Genomic DNA, 17,286 nt, shown 5'->3' on the forward strand with positions numbered 1-17,286 from the left:
ACCAAAATACATATTGAATAACTGAGGAGCAAATTTAAAAGTGTGTGTGAGTTATTTGAATTGAAGTTTGATAGAAAAAAAAGAAGAAAATGTGTGTTGAGGTGTGAGAAGATTTCCATAGTCCCCCACTAGGTGACATCCAGCTGGAATATGATCCTTTCAAAAAGCTGCCTCAGGTCACTCTCCATTAAGATCCATGACTCGTGTGTAGATCCTGGACAATGTACAACAATGTCTACAACTGTACAGACAGCATTACTACAACCTGTGCGTATGGTGTGATTTTGATTTCCTATTTACAAATACCTCCTCATCTTGTGATGGTACAATAATTTGTACATGCTTACATCTCTGGCACCGATCACACCGGGTAGACAGACCATGAAGCTGCTTTATTTCTCTGTAGTTGTTGAAAATCCAAAGGAGATCCTATGAACTGTCCTACAATGTAGGTCAGGCTGCATTTATTGTTTGGTGAATAGATCAGCCTGTCTCTGTTGCCAAGTAGCGCAGCATTGCCAGACACTTAATTTCCGCACTGATTGGGTTGTTTCGGTTGGTAGGAGATCTTACTGCATCCTTCAAAAACTCCACAACGATCATTATTCCCTCGTAAGTCATCAGAAAAATAGAGTCCTAAAGTTAGTTTCCCTGAAATCAGCAAATTAGGAGCTACTTTTAGCCTTAAGATTTTTTGTGAATATGGGCCCAGATTCTCAGTAGGGACTTGGCAGCTTAAAGGAGGATATGAGAATATAACAGTAGAGTCAGAGGAGCCAGAGGAAGAGTACTGTGGTGATCAGGAAATGGAGAGTAATGTCACCTCCTGTTTAAAGCTCCACCTTTTACCCTTTTCTTTTCAATCTCAGCTTCTTCTTCTTCTGTGGAGCTTGTCTTCACATGTGAGAAATAAGAAATAGTTTCACATGTTTGTAATCATACTTTTTGGTTTCTTTCCCTAGAATTTCATACCAGGCAGTGCAGATAGATAAACTGAAACAGTTACAGTACATAGCACTGCACACAACTGTTGTCTTTAAATTTCTTTAAAAAAAAAAAAAAATGGATTAAATAAAACATAATTAGCAATCTTGAGGTATTGCCAGATGTCTTTTTGATCTAAATTGAAAGCCAGTCCAGATGTTTCCTTTATGTGAAGCTAGGCTAACCCTGTCCTGACTCCAGCTCCATACTGCATGCACAGACATTAAAGTAAATAAGTAAATAAATATATTTTCCAAGATGTTAAACTGCTCCTATAATGTTGTCATATAAAATTGGCTTCACTAAACATCTGGCCATGCCCTGCTAAATGTTGGATCAGTGCTACGAAATAAACAAAGCAGTACTCTTTGAATACTTTGAATCGTCAAGAATTTGTGAAGTCCTCGTTTAAATATTTTCAAAGTTATTTTTAAGAAGCTATAAACCTGTGTTGCAGTTGTCCTCTCTCAGCGATATTCCTCCACTCCTTCCTCAGCTCAGCTGTTGATGCTGCTGCTCCAGCTGTTCTCCCTCTCTCTCGTGTTTCTGGACCTTTTGTGGCTCATCCTCTATTCCTGCCACCACTACATCCTAACAGTCTCTCTGACTGGGCAGACTAGGTGTGAAATCGCCATCGTCAGTTAAATAATAACCAAAGAAAGACATAATCTAACATAATCAGATGGCCAGATAAACCTGTGCGGAAAACATCACTCCCTCAGTCAATGCAGGCAACATGTCAACAACTACCCCATGCTGAGTTTAGATTTATTCAAGCTAACGTTCATTCAAGATGCGGATGATGGTCAGGGTTGAAACTTGGTTGTCTTTGGACAGTGGGCCCAGCCACTGCACATGCACGCAGTAAGTTCTCATGCGCACCCTGAGTGACAGGCACATATTGGTCCACTGCTGCGGGATCCCACTGGGATTTGTCCTGGCATGCCCGATTGCCAGTCCAAAAATGTCAAAGAGAACGGGGACGGGGGAGAGACAAGGATTTGCTTGTTTATTCCAATAGGGGTGGACACCCCAATTCTGATCTGATAATATGCTGCCCCCAATTTATTTGGAGTATGAATTCTCACATGAGTGCCCATAAATGTGTTGATTACTTTTGAGTACTTTTCAGATTTTGAAAGTTATTTATTTTTCCTGGAACTTCTCAGGGGTCTGTTAGAGGCAGCTTTGTGGAAATATTAGTACCTGCCATCTGTTTTGTGTAGAGATAGTTTTACCACTTAAGTGACTACAGTCCCTGTAGCGCCTGGTACACCTGGTTATTTTTAGTTGGCAGAGAGCTAATGCAATTTTGTCTCATAAGCAGTTGTTTATAACTTTGTTTAAACAAGAAAATGCAATTAAAACTGTACCAGAGTTCTGGCATCTAATAGTTCTCCACTCATACAGTTTACTTTGAATTGGGTGAGGTTGTGATACACAGCCAACAACTTCAGGCATTGTAGTGGAGGGAAGAAGAGTTCCAGCAAGTGTGACAAACAGTGTTTTGTTCTGGTGAGGCAAATCAAAAACACTTGAAATAGTAAAATGTTCCACATGGTTTGGACCGCTGAAGGCAAAGACAGTGTTATAATTGTTGGAGGTTTTCAAAATCAACACCTTTCTCTAGAAATTAAGACTTTTGATTTGATTTTTTTTTTAGTTGGTTTCAGTGTGTTGATTTAATACTGTTAATGTTGTTGAACTCCACTGTTGATTATATCTGCTTCATTGAAACCACAAACTGTATCCCATTTGGACCAATTTGTCCCATTAAAAATGCATTAACCACAACCAGTATGCTGTTTAAAAGCTCAAAACACAAAATGGAAACTCCCAGAGAAGAGTTGTATATTTATATTTGCAATGTCTTATAGCTCTTTCTGTGGTTATGTGTTGACTAACTTCACTGTTTATTTGCTTAAGAGTTGTACTATTAAACAGCTAAAACATTGAGTCTTATTCAATTATATAGTCATATATGATACTGTGGCTGTATGATGTTTCTTACTCGAGTTTATTCATGTGTGTCCACCTCATGTGTGTGTGTGTACATGCTCATGCCCACATGTGTGTATGCAGGTGTGCGTGCTTATCCACCTGTATGTGTGTGTACTTTCCTCGGCTCAGCTCGGGAGCTAACAGGCGCAGAGAAGACTGCGACCGTCGCTGAGGAGACGGACATTGACGCAGAAGAGGTGAGCCAGGTGGCGGCGGTGGTAGCGGCGGAGGAGTTGAACGTCAACAGAGGAGTGACTGATCTGGACGCCACAGCCAAGACACCTGATCTAAACCACACAGAGAACAAGGTAAATCACACTCTGTATGTTTATGTACAGAATGTTGAGTTTTTTCCTTTTTGGCCAGCAGAGATTTATGTCAAATATCCTTGTGATCTTTCTCCACCAACATTACACTGCTGTGGACCAATGGCTGTTAACAAATAATGCACAAAATGATACACGCTAGAAAATACTGACAATGTGTGAATGTAGGTCAGTTCAATAAGGTTAAAAGTAAAACACAACTGTCATCTGAAGTCCACGAAACGTATTTTAGCGAGAGTTGGGGATTAGTTTCGAAATGCTTTGGTGAGATTTTGGATCTCAGCAGGGACAAAGAAAAATGTTGCTATGGCTTTTGCAGGCTGGCTTTCCTGAGGTAAAGGTTAATTTGCCCCAAGCTGGTATCTCTGGTCCCGACGTGGATTACTTTATTAAGAAAAAGTGCAAGATTTCAAAGCATCATCTCTCCAAAGCGCCCACAGTATTTCAAGGCCTGGACAAAACTGCAAGCTCTCACAGAAAAGGGTAAATGTGTGTTGCACCTTTCCTTGTTCTTTTCCACCAGTTCCTTTCCACCAATATGTCTCTCAGATCTGCAGGAGCTGGTCAGCTAGTGGTGCCTAGAGTTAAAACTTAAAACAGAAATAGCACTCATCCACTCTGCTGCCCACTGCTGGAACCAGCTCCCAGTGGATATCACATCCATGCAAACTGTAACTGGCTTTAAAAAGAAGCTAAAAACTGCTCTATTCTCCACTGCCTTAATTTACACATTTAATATTTGTACTTAATTATATATTTTATAATCTGTTTAACATGTTTTATAATCTGTGTTTTTAAACTGTTATTTCCACTATATATTTATTATCATTTCATTAACAGATTGCAACAGATAGCAACAATACAAAAATTTGGGATCAAAAATACCTACATTACACATACTCACACATCCACATACACTCACACTCAACTTGCACTAATATCAGATAACACAACTAAAACAAAAATATCTCCCTGTAATTGTTCACAATTTCCTTTCAGGTAAGGCCTACTTTTCCATATATAGCCATCTATATTCATGTATGGTTCCCAGAGTTGAAGAAAGTCTTTCCACTTTCTCTTAACAATGTAATCTAGTCTTTTCAGACCAACACAGTCTTAAAGCTCCTTTGTCCACATTCTCATTGATGGAGCATCCACACTCTTCCAACATAGTGCAATGGCTCTTCTGGAGTGAAGAGGTCCAAAGTCTAGAAGTTTAATTTGTTTTAATGTTTGTAGAAAGTCCTTTGGATATATTCCAAGACCACAGATTTTGACATTTAAAGGGGACTTTAGTATCAAACATCTCTTAATCATCATATTTGGACACTCCCACACACAGTGGAATAGAGTACTTTTCTCTTCCAACCATTTAGTACAAACACCTGGAATATTAGGAGACATAATGAGCTATGGTTACTTGTAAGAAAGAAATGATTTCAGTTACTTCCAGAAGCACCAAGAGGGACAATAGAAATACTCTCTCTCTGACACCATGTGTCAATACACAGTTTTAGTCCAAGAAAAACATTTATCATGATCTTGGATCCTTCAACTAACTAACTATCTGACCTCTTGCTAAAAGGTAGACACTCAGCTAGGAAGGATATACCAACATTTTTCTAGAGAGGCTTTTCACTTCATTTGTGAAGAGAAGATTTACTGCAGGTGCTTTAGGGGGATTGACTGCTTTGAAAGTGGTTGAGGTGCTCACCATGAACCATGACATACCTGCTTCACATCCAGCAAAGAATCTGTCTGCTCTCTCTGTCTATACTGTCTTTGCTGTCAGCTCTGTGATAAAGGCAGACACGGCCAAAAAAAAAACACACAACAAGCAAACAAAAAAGAATATCACAAAAAATTACCTGAAGGTTAAAGGTCCCATATCTTCCACCTTCCTCCTGTGTTTAATTTGAAGTGTTGGTCCATAAGAAGATATATTTGTGGTTTTAAGAACCAAAAACCATCTCAATGTAGTTTTACATCTCCTCTCTCAGGCTTCTCATTGGAGCTCTAGTAACAACAGGTTGCTGACTGTTTTCTAAGTGGTCAAATAAAAATAAAGCAGATTTCAGGTAAACACTCAGAGAAACCAAATCCTGCAAGGTTGGATGGTGGGTTCAGGTGGGCGGGACTTTGGGCATGGCTGAGAGCGGTGACTGCGTTGTTGTTACATCACAGAGTTCCAGAAGTCCCGACGGTTTGTTCTAAGGCCCAGTCTCTGAATACAGGCTGTGTATATATACTGTGCTTCTCTGTGGACTGAGCGCTTTGATATACGTTCACAGTATTAATATAGAACTAGATTTTTTTTTTTCAGTTCTGTGACATCTTTCAGAGCACAGACACTGTAGACGCACCTATCACCTGTAGGGCCCGGTGCTGTTAAACCAGGTAAATACTAAAACGGTAATACTAAGCGTCTGCCATTTCTACCGTTGTATAGTGTGAAACCGGTAACTGTTTCATCTCTATATAGAACCTAGAGCGGCTTTAAATTCAAAGAGGACATGGACATTGACCTTTATATGATATGGGGCCTTCAAATGCCATTGAATTTTTTGGCATAGTTAAGGCAAACAGATGTTTGTGTATTAATGTAAGAGTTAGAGACAAGAAGTCAAGGAAAAAGCTCCACACAGATTCGGTTATAAAATGCATCAAAATCTGGAGTCAGCTCAGGTTAAGGTTTGAAAACCTGGCAAGAAATCAGAAATCTGCTCATTCCCCTCCTGCCAGCCTGACCCAGGAGTGTAACACTGGAAATCCAAGTTTACACAAGATTTTCTAGTTTAATGTCTTTCCTTTAGGCCTCAAATGAAAAATGTCTCTGACTTTGATTTGAACACACATGCCTGTATTAACCAGCAGTAAAATCAAATTAACACCAGGTGTAGAAATAGCTCTCTGTCTGCCACTATCATGTTTCTATTCCGAGGCTGTCGGCTGCATGTTGGCAGCTGAGCTCCAAGACTACTAAGCCAGTCATCCAGCTCACGTGTTTGTGTTTGTGCGGCCTCATAGTGTTAGAGATATGATACAGCTCGGTCAGACCGTCTGCTCTCTGGCCTGTGGAAACTCGCCACCAGCAGTCTATCTATAACCAGAGGTGTGTGAGCGCCGGTAGCTGTGTGGCTCAGCTGGCAGAGCGGCGTAGTAGCCGGGATTTCCAGCAGTATGCAGCGGTGTAATTGTGTTTTTGATGGAGGCAGCAGCAGGAGGAAGACACTGCATGATGAGGGCAGATGGGGGGTGGGGGGGGGGGGTGGCGGTGGTTGATGTTTATTACATTACTCTTTGGCTCCAGAACTTCAGCTCTGCATTGAGTTGGCAGCAATGTTGCATTATAATCATTTTATTATGTTTTTTATTTTTTTATCACTTCCCCCTGCCGGGCTCTGCTGAGGGAGAGCACCTGGACCGGCTCCATGTGCTCCATCCTCACTGCGTTGTTAAGGGGAAAATATTGTTTATAGTTTCAAAACAATTTAGAGAAATTATTGCTTTTCATAGTTTCAAGATGCAATATTGTCTCCTAAATGTTTTCATCCCCTGAATCTCAGAAACATTATTGGACTCATATAAACATAAACATATCTGTAAAACATATTTGATTAGTTTTCTCATTATATCTGCTCCTGGCGACTATAGTGTGATTAACATGTTTAATTTTATGCAGGGAAAGATTGTGATTTTGGTTAAATATAGGAGAAGTCAACATTGACGTGAAGCATGTCTCCCACACAGAGGATGAGACAGTCCCAGACACTCCTGTAGAAAGGCTCTGGGCAGTGGCTGTGCACTGCACTTTAACGGAGGTCATCATCCATAATCATCATCCGAAAAATACAGTTTGAAAGTCTTGTGATGAAACATAATGGCACAAGGGAAAGCTATTCAGTCAAATTTGTATTTGTATTAAAGTACTGGATTACTTGATTTTTAAAAATACTTATTTAAAATTATTTTTTTATGTCAACACATAATTGTATTGTTCCACACTTGATTTACAGAACCTAATGACTCTGAAACAAGCTACTGAATGAACTGACTTACTGTAGAAACTGTAGAATAAAAGCCTGTAGAAAAACACAACTGAATCAACAAAAAGAAAAAGTGGCGCGAACTACTACAAGCTGTCTGTTTAAAAGTTTATCTGGAATTTTAAAAAAATTACAAACCTTGACGTGCTTTCTCTAGTTGGATGGTGAATTGCTGAAGGCAGTGATAGAGTTTGGTTGTGGTAAACACAGCAAACATTTTAAATGAAAACCATTTTTGCTTCTAAAATTTCAAACACGACCTTGAAATAAGGCCACAATGCTCTGATGAAGAATCTTCTGCTTCATTTTTTTAATCTATCCCAGCCATCGTTAGGACACTGCCAGGTTCAAACTCAACTGTTCAAACATGACTGACAGTGGAGGAGTTGGCTGTGATTGATTTTTCTCGGTGTGCGGTCTATGGCATTTTCAAAATAAAAAAATAAATAATTCCACAGACTAAAAGCTCTGCTTCAAAGTAAGTTTACTTCATAGAAATGTAGTGGACTCAAAAGTACAATATTTGTATTTCAAGTGTAGTGGAGTAAAAGCCTAAGAGTTTCCAAAAAAAAGAGAAAAGAGAAACTCAAGTACAGCACTTGAGTTATTGTACTCTGTTACTGTCCACCCCTCCTGAGGACTAACTGGTTGGTCTTGCAAATGTACGTCTGGTTAACCAGCCCACCTCTGTCAAGGTGTGGCACATCGACGCTTCCTGTAGCTTTTCTGTTAACTTCCAGGACTGACACAATCTGCAGCGTGGTTAGGGTCATGAAAGTCATCGATTTCACCATATCCACAATCTTTCCCCAACCTCAGTAAAGTGTTTTAGTGCCCTAAAGTTCACAGTATGTTTCAATCAGAGTGCCAACAGTATATGATAACCTTTGTAGGAGAGTGGGATCAGGGGGGGCCGAATCCAACTATTTTTGTACCATTTTATAAAAGACAACAAAAACCCACTTTATACAGTCATTGTCCAGGTGTGTGGAGGTGCATTTGAGCTTCTCTCTGGAGTTTTTCTTTACACCATCCCATTTGAAGGAACAAGTGTCATATATGCTTTTAGAAATGTCATGATTTTTTAAACTTACTGCAGCGTTAAAACCAAACAACACATGAAGCTGGTGTAGTTTCTACAGCTACAGAATAAAAATATCGGGAAATCAGCCACATCTGATGGAGTCACACGACAAGGCTGCAGCCTTTCTTACCCAAAAAAATAAAAAATATCATTGCACCAACATTCATCACCGAGCGCTTTTGAGACAGAAGCTGTGGCCTTAAAGTTGCAGCATTTGTCAAAATTATCTCAGAGGGCAAATCTGCCAACACGACTAAGAAAATGTCTTGTTCTGTTTCTGCTGCTGAGCTGAGTTTCTGAATTATTGATGCTTATTGCACAAAACCTGATTCAAAGAAAAGTTTTTTGTTTTTCACCTTGCCACTAAAACTGTCAAAAGCCCCCCCTCTACAGGAAAGAGCCCTGATCTGTAGTTAACTCTGGGTAATTATGTATTTCCTTAGGCAGTCTAAATTAATGCTAAATAATTAACCAGATCAGCTGCTAGGCAACACCCCTGGCCAGAGTTTCTTCAACTTTTCATCAAGACCCCAGTGAGAGTGATATGTCACCTCAGGCTCCAGACTCGCCAAAACAAACCTGTTCACTCGCGTCACCGAGAACTCACCAGAGCAGGACTCTGGGACACATTCTGTGTCCCGACTAGGAGTTACAAAAACCAAAGCTATTCAGCTGTTTAACAGTCTCTGGGACCCATTAATGTAGAGTTATGAAACCTTTCATTACAGCCCCTGATTGAAAGCAACATGGCGTGAAATCACTGAAACAACGAGCTCCCAGCAATGACCTCTATTCTCAGGTCATTGGAGGAAGTGTGTGTATTTGTGTGTGGCTGCTTTTGTGCGTACATATACTGTATGTGCTCTCTTCAATTTTCCTCCTTTGACAGATTTGTCACTCTTAACAGTTTGACAGATTAAATGGGAATGTGCAGGGACAAGTGGGGGGAGGGGGTGGTAACACTGAATAAGATGTGTGTGCCCGTGTGTATGCATTTTTATGTGCGTGTATGTTCGCTAGCAGAGGGATTTGATGCACTACAGGGTTTCTCTGGAAGCCCATGAAAGGGAAAGCAGCCTGCGAGTGTTAAAGTTCATTCTCCTCCTGTCAGCTCCCGTTAGACTGACAAATCTCTTGGCGCCCTGCGTTCAAACGCTCCCAGAGGACTCAGGGAGAGCACGCATCAATCCTACCTTGGGCTTTGTGTCCACAGGGTCGAGTCAGGACTTTGACTTTTAAAGGGCTTGAATTAAATACAATACAAATTGGAAAGACAAAATTTGGAGATAAATACATTTTACACACTTCAAGAGGCTGCGCTGTGTTTTGTGCAGGCAGGTGGTCATCAGTGCTTCAATAAAAAGCATGTTGAGTGTGTAGAGTGTTGTGCATAACAAAAGAAAAAGAAAGAAAAAAGATCAGACTCCGCATGAAACAAAATGTCAACATGATTTCAAAGCCCTGTGTTTATAAGTTGCTATTCAAAAACTGGAGATCAGTGCAACAGTTTAAGTGAGAGGTGTTATTTCCTTTGTGTGAATTAGAGACGTGGAGTGTGTTTGTGCCTTCGCACAGGCTTGTGTGCTTTAAAGTGAGGCTGTACAACAAATGCTTTGATAGAGGTTTTTGCCTCTGGCCCACTTTCAGATGCTGTCAGGCAGGTGTAAACACTCTGATCTCTGAGTGTAGTGCTACAGGCAGCGCTCCGCTGACAGAACTCCTGCTCTCTTTTTTTCTCTCTCTCATCCCATCATTAGTTTGCCTCAGTTGATCCAGACCTGAAATTACAAACACAGCCTTACGTGGATGATTACTGAATGGGCCTAATGGGCACAGGCTTAGGGGCCCAAAGGGTCAGGGGGGCCACCAGTCCAGAGCCTCTGTTTGAAGTGATAGTTAGCAAGAAAGTCACAGATCTCAGTTCAAATAAGGGATGTTCTGATCTATATCTGACTCTTCAGTTTTGGGTGTCTGCTCAACCCAATCCAGTAATTGTTTTTTTGATAACACTTTATTTACAGATTCGTAATTTCCAAATAAATAAATAAAAGACATTTCCTCAAAGGAACTGTGTAATCAGAATGAGAACTAGAGATGATGATTAGTTGGTACATTTCTAATGTAGCATGTCCAAATGTGAAATTTGAAATACAAACAAACATATATGAATAATACATTTTCTATTAATGGGCAAATACTGAATTAAAATTCATTCTGGTTTAAATTGAGCTTTTCTTTTAAGGACAGTCGTATGCTCCTTATGATTTGTACCAAATAACAGTTCTTTCCAGGAAACTTGATGAAAAATATTAGAAAATACAATAATGTATGGAATTTTTTTGTTTACTTTGGCCTTTATATTACTACTGCAAGTCATACTGTATAATTAAAATACAGTAAAATCATTAAAGCAGTTTAAATGAGAACAGCAGAATGTCTGCTTTAAAACAAATAGAACCTGCATCTCAAAATTTCCATTCCTATGTTTTCTACATTGTGCTGTGTTTAGTATAATATCAGTGCAAAGGAGTGTCAGAGTGGATCTACTGATATAGGAAGCTTTGGCAGCTTCTCTTCATCCCTAGAAACTTAAAGGTCCCATATTTTAAACTTTTCTTGGGGCATGGCTGAGAGCGGTGACTGCTTTGTTGTGACATCACAAAGTTACAGAAGTCCTGTTGGCTGGTTTTAAGGCTCAGTTACTGAATACAGGCTGTGTGCATTTCTCTGTGGACTGAGCGCTTTGATACTTTCACAATATTAATATAGAACCTAGACCTTTATATGTGTTGCTTTATAATCAAGCAACACATAGAAATCTCACTTTATACTATATGGGACCTTTAATACTGAGGTTCAGATGATGTTTTTGAGCCAACACCTTCAGGTGAACCTGACAGACACAAAAGACTCAGAGACATCTGGTGTTTGCATGCTGCCCAAGTGTGGTGGTTATTTGTTGGTCCATCATCCAACACCCTGATTTTATGCAAACTTTACACTTTGAGCCCTACTATAAATAACAGTGAAATTAGCAGTGTGTTATTTGTTCGGAATGATCCAGTCTAATCAATATTTTCAAATTGATCAGTAAAATGTTTGTTCAGTGCATGTTTTTAATATTCACTTACAAGTGAAGAGAAGTAGTAATTCTCTTACAGAAACTTGACATGATGATGATCCTGGTATTAACTTGTCTTATCTAAATTGCTTCTCACCAAAATTCCCAAGTGCTGCTTTAATAGATGCTTTTACTAATTGTTCTCATAACTCATTTTTTGTCAGTTGTTTTTGTGAGTTTGTTTTGTGTTGCTTAATTTTGTGTCCCTTTTCTATAAGCAATTTATTGAATTTGATTATTATGAATGGTGCTAATATTTGAGCAGTTGGTATGCAAACAGCTGACGGTATTTTCCATATGAGACTCAAGGGATTTAATGCATTACTATAAAACACACCCCCTACGGTGCAGTAAAGGGTTTTAGCACCAAAGTAGGAATGTCTGTTCCTCGCTCCGAAAGCTTTTATCCATGGAGACTGCAACCACCATGAATTTCTTTTTTTTTCACACATAAGAGTATTTACTTGTCCTTGGGACAACGGTGCGATGATGACATTAAGACTTGTGTAGGTAGGAGAGAGGAGGTGTAGAAATCACCTTTTTTCCTGTCTGTGTGACTTGGAAATGAAATGTGTCCATACAAAACATGCAGCCATCGATGTAGAGTAGAGAGGCGGCAGAGCCAGGAGGATTAACAACGAGTTAGACATGGGACACCTTCCCTAAAATGCAATCAATACGTTTTTGAAGTTTCACTCAAATCACAGAAGCTGAATATGAGCATGGACTGGAGAAAGAATACCAAAGAAGGAACTAATGTGCCTAAAGTTCAAGCATATCATGTCAGGATTACACTGACTTTAATAAAAAGATACACACAGTATCTAAAACATATCTAAAACAAAATAATAAAGTTACAGGACCCAAAATATTAGCAAAAAACCCCATTTGCTTCTTACTTTGCCATTAATCCAAAAAATGTTAATGCAAGATTTAATATTCTTTTAAAAATAAGCATTGTCAGACTTATTGTAAGGTTTTGGAACAAATTTCTCTATTATTGGCTCTGATGGAGACATCTTCTTGGATTATAAAGGCAGATGTAAAGGCAGTTCAAGTTGTAAGTATCCTCAGATTCAGTAGACAAACAACAGTAGACAAATTGAACTTTAAACCTGATTTTTTTTTCTCCATCATCAGGTTTGTCACTGTACATCAATACAAGTCCCCATGTCAACCAAAGATCTCTGAAATATATGGCAAAAATGGAATTGAATTCATCATATAAATAAAATCAAATGTCATCCACATACAATGATGTAATTTGACAATCATTTCCAGTCGTAAGCCATTACAATATGTTCATTAGATCTGAACATGGAAGCAGTTCAGTTGTAACAGCAAATAGAGCAGATATGGCAGGACATCTCTCTCTCTCTCTCTCTCTCTCTCTCTCTCTCTCTCTCTCTCTCTCTCTCTCTCTCTCAACCACATTAACAACGGCAGCTTGTCCAAGTATGATCAAGTTTTTTAACTCTGGGGCTCTGTTTGCTCCCTCAATCAACATGAATATTGTAAAATATTGTAAGACTCAAAAGGACTTATCCTGGACCAGAGCTATTAGCAAACAGAGTACCTAGAAAAACCTAAGAAAACACACGTGCGAAAGCTGAACAGGCGGACCAGTGTGATTAGATATCCAATTAATTTGTTTCCAGTATATCCAGGCTTCGGCCAGTTCTGCTGTGGCAGCTGAAGCAGCCAGAGAGAGGGTCAGGAGGGGAGAGCTGTAGCTGATGAAGAGGGAGATGTAGGAGAGGAGGAGGAGGAGGAGGACAGCAGCCAACATGCTGTAGGAGAGCCAGCTAGGGCAGAGGTGGCAGGTGAGATTGACAGCAAACGCAGAGATAGAGCTGTGTATATTGTTCGGTTATTTATTTGTCACAAAGCAGTTGGCAATCAGAATATTTGGAAATGATCAACATAGAAAAATAGAAGCTAATTCTGCAAAGAACCCTGGACAGGAAGTCTTTTCAAGTCTTAATGCCAAAATGTTGGCTAGTATCTAATAAACCATAATGAAAATGCAAACTGTATGCTTTTCTTTTTGTCCCCAAGTGATTTAAATTTGATGTAAAAGCCACCCAAAACCCACATCTCCTTAGCTTTAAACTTGTGACCTCTGTGTCGCAGGGACTCACACTCACACTTGGCCTGTTTCCCTGGCTGCGTCCTCAGCTGCCTCACAGGACAGAGATTTATCTTTTCAATACTCTTCACACAAGCAGGCAATAAAAATACAGCCTATCTGTTGACCCATTTATAAAGGAGAGACCAGACTCAGTATTTCACTGCTGGGATTGTTTCTCTTGTTAGCCGCGCAGTCTGATGATTTGATTTTTCAGTCGCCAGCTGAAAACGAACTACAAGAAACCGAACAAAGTGTAAAGCCTTTCTAATGTGTTAATTGGCATATTCATGACATCACATCAGATTTGCATTCTTCTGTGTGTCAGCCAGTTTCAGCTCTTTATCAGTTTGCTTCTCTCCTCCTCTCTGTACTAACATATACAGTATTTTAATACAGCTGAATACTCAATAAAGCTGTTCTCATTTACGTTTTTCTGTTTCTGTTGTTAGACAATGAGAGTATGAAATAAAGTATGCATTATGTAATAAGTATGTATATGTGAAATATGAAATAGTGACTGAAACATGGCCCATTGAGACTACATGTGAACTGTTAAGGGGTGTCCCGATGGCTCACCTGGTAAAGCCCTCACCGTGAAGGCTTAGTCCTTACCGCAGCGGCCTGGGTTCGAGTCCAACCTGTGGGCCCTTTGCTAAATGTCACCCTTCACTCCCTTATCGGAGTAGAGGCAGAAAAAACAAACAAACTTCTAAGCTGCTGCTCTGCTGCTGCTAAAATCCCGATTGTCTAACTGCCGGTTTATGATATGCCAGTTTCTTTGATTGAGTGTAAACAGAGACATTTTCAAAAGAGACAGCAATACAGCAACAGATAATGCACTAACCCGATGACAAGATTACCACTAATAATATCCTCAAGAGACCAGAATGAACTGCAGCCACTGCACCTTTTGTGCTTTAAAGGGCACAGCTCTTGGATTTTGCTTAAGTAGAAGATATAACTGTGGCTCTGACTAAGCTTTCAGACCTGTTGTCGGATTTTGTCAAAACAATATGTGGAAAACTGCATGAGTTCACAAAGTCACTAAATCAATTCTAGTCCGTGACTGTACAGTTGCGTCCTATATATACACCACTTGTAGAAAGTAGTAACAAAGCTTTTTAGTAAGTAGAAATTATTTGGTTACCACCTGTTCATGGCTCAGTTTACCAAATGACTGAGATTGAACATTTGGCACACATATGTTCAGTGTACGCAGATTTCAGATGCGATTATTTCTTATACTGAGCTAAAACGACCATCTGAACGAGAGCATATCAGTGTGAACATAGCCTTAAACTACTGCCATATAATGATGGTTAGAGTTGATGGTATGATCCGAAGCCACAGTAGGCCGATCTCGCAGGCTTCTTTCTCAAGAGCCCCAGATAAAGTTGGAAATCTGTAGCTGACGCTGTCTGCAGTGAAGGATGCCAGATCCTGTCTAACCTTTTAGTGTTTTATTGTCTGTGTGTGTGGGAGGGGACAGTCTGTTTGACAGACAGAGAGCAACTAGTGTAATCACAGCTGGAGAATGAGAAATAAAGACTTCCTTTATCTCGTGTCATCTATCTTTAGTTTCAATTCTGTCTCATTTTCCCTTTTCATTTCTTTTACATTCTTTAACGAGGCAAAAGATAAAGGCAGTTTCCAGCTGCTTGCTAACAACCTGTATTAGCATGTGTATGGGTGGGAATTAGATGGTAATAGCTGAGTTTCCCTCAGGCAGACCAGACTTGAGCAGTTATCATGAGGACTGCTTTTCTCCCTCCTCTTTATTCCCCCCACTTAGTAGAGGAGAATATTCAAACTGTCTTCTGTAATTGGCTTTAACTGTGTTAAACAGCTAAACAGGATTGAGTATACAGAGGTGGATTGTTGTTTCTCATTCTGTACAGTAAACACAGTGCAGAGAGGCTAAAACAATGTTTGAACATGCAGCAAACTCAGTCAGCAAACTCAGAAAGACTGCATTTGTGTTTGGATGTGGGCTTGACTGAGTGTGTAGATAAATGCTGTGTCTCAAATCAGATACTTCATGTACACTCGCTGGTGTAGTGAGTGAATTTCAACAGGGAAGTGTAGTTGCTGCTGTTGTGCACTCACCGGAAATGACAATCGCAACAGGTGACAGCAATGGACGCCCACCTGCCGGCTGTTTCGCTCACCTTACTTCAAAATGAACATTCTGCTTTCCTATGTGACCATCCCGTGTTCTGCGATGTGGAAATTAGGCAGCCATCGTGCCGACGATGTGTCCTTCTTCTGCCGCCGTTTTCACAAGTTTGAAAATACATCAGTGATCCCTCTCCTTCCGCAAGCCAAGATGGCAAATGTTGAGGATGAGAAATGTCCATCCATGTTTTGAATGCACCTGGGTGTTACTGCTGCATGTTGCCATACTTGTCAATGAGAACACACTCAAAATAGCAAGTGTATGGAAGTACACGAATTGAGAAACAGCACTAGTTGTATATAAGCATTCATGATGGATTCATCACTTGTCTCAGTTTTTGTCTCTAAAAACGAGAACTGACTGCTGTGGATCATTTTCATCCATCCCTCCATCATCTACGTTCCTTTACTTATTTATGCGTCCCACATGACAACTCTGAGTTAACCACCTTTGAAAGATGATGGATCCTTTCGCCACTGCAGCATTTTTATGAATTAATTTTTTGTTTCCCGGTGCCCGTACACAATACGATTACAAATGTGTTTTGTTTTCTCAATAATCTTCATCCACTAAGTGTCCTATTATGCATCTTTCACAACATTTTTTTTTTTTTTTTAATTTGCCATAACCACTCCTAGCTTATGCAGCCATTTTTGAGGAGGCACTCCAGGTTTCGGCAGCTAGGAATAATTTGCCCGCCCAATCTTCATAGCTGTTCGGGCTTACTGTGCCGTGGCATTTTTGAAATTACAAATATTGGCTCAAGGGGACGCTGTAATTGCAGGTCAAAACAAGGTGACATTTTTCAGCAGGAGAATTCTGTTTTGGCCAGAAGGAGAAAACGTTCACAGCTGATTTGCCTTTTCATTCCCTCTTTATATGTTTTGGCTGCTTCTTTAATGTGCTGTTAAAGCTGCATTATGGGATTTGTGATCACCAGGGGGCAGAAATATTCCACAGCAAAATCACAGAAATGAGGTCTTGATACACTTGAATCCTTAAGTCCTAAACTCACTTAGCTCTTATTGATAGCATGTTAGCAAAGAGTTGTCTACTTATACGTCAAGCAGACACAGAGTTACAAATGCAAGTCCCCTTTTCATTGTTGTTGGTCCTTGCATTCAACTGCACAATTTCAGACTTCTGAACTTCCACCCACTTCTCCAAATTGTGAATTAAAATGGCAGGTAGTGCAGACTCTGCTTGAGTTTTTTGGCTGAAAACAGCTGTCTACAATGTCATATAGGAGGGTTGATCAGGCAGCAACATCTAGGGCTGAAAAATGAAGCCAACTTGAAAGTGACAAAAACTGCAGTTCCTCCAATGACCACTAGAGTCTGGCTCCAAAAGTGAGTCAATCTCCATCGACTCCCATGTTAAAATGTCCAACTTTACAGCAGAAATAAACATGTTTACA

General features: G+C 39.9%; 1 protein-coding gene across 4 annotated transcripts in view; it reads left to right on the forward strand.

The window, feature by feature from the left end:
* nos1apa (nitric oxide synthase 1 (neuronal) adaptor protein a) overlaps positions 1-17,286 on the forward strand; it is a 194,321-nt gene that overhangs the window by 122,537 nt on the left and 54,498 nt on the right. For 2 of the 4 annotated variants that reach the window (XM_056379349.1, XM_056379351.1), the window contains exon 7: positions 3,067-3,293. In XM_056379349.1, coding sequence (XP_056235324.1) covers positions 3,067-3,293 — 227 coding nt within the window. The remainder of the gene's footprint in view (positions 1-3,066; positions 3,294-17,286) is intronic. The other 2 variants (XM_056379350.1, XM_056379352.1) reach the window with 1 other exon arrangement.

Source organism: Seriola aureovittata, chromosome 6 (assembly GCF_021018895.1).
Source record: "Seriola aureovittata isolate HTS-2021-v1 ecotype China chromosome 6, ASM2101889v1, whole genome shotgun sequence".
NCBI classification, from domain to species: Eukaryota; Metazoa; Chordata; class Actinopteri; order Carangiformes; family Carangidae; genus Seriola; species Seriola aureovittata.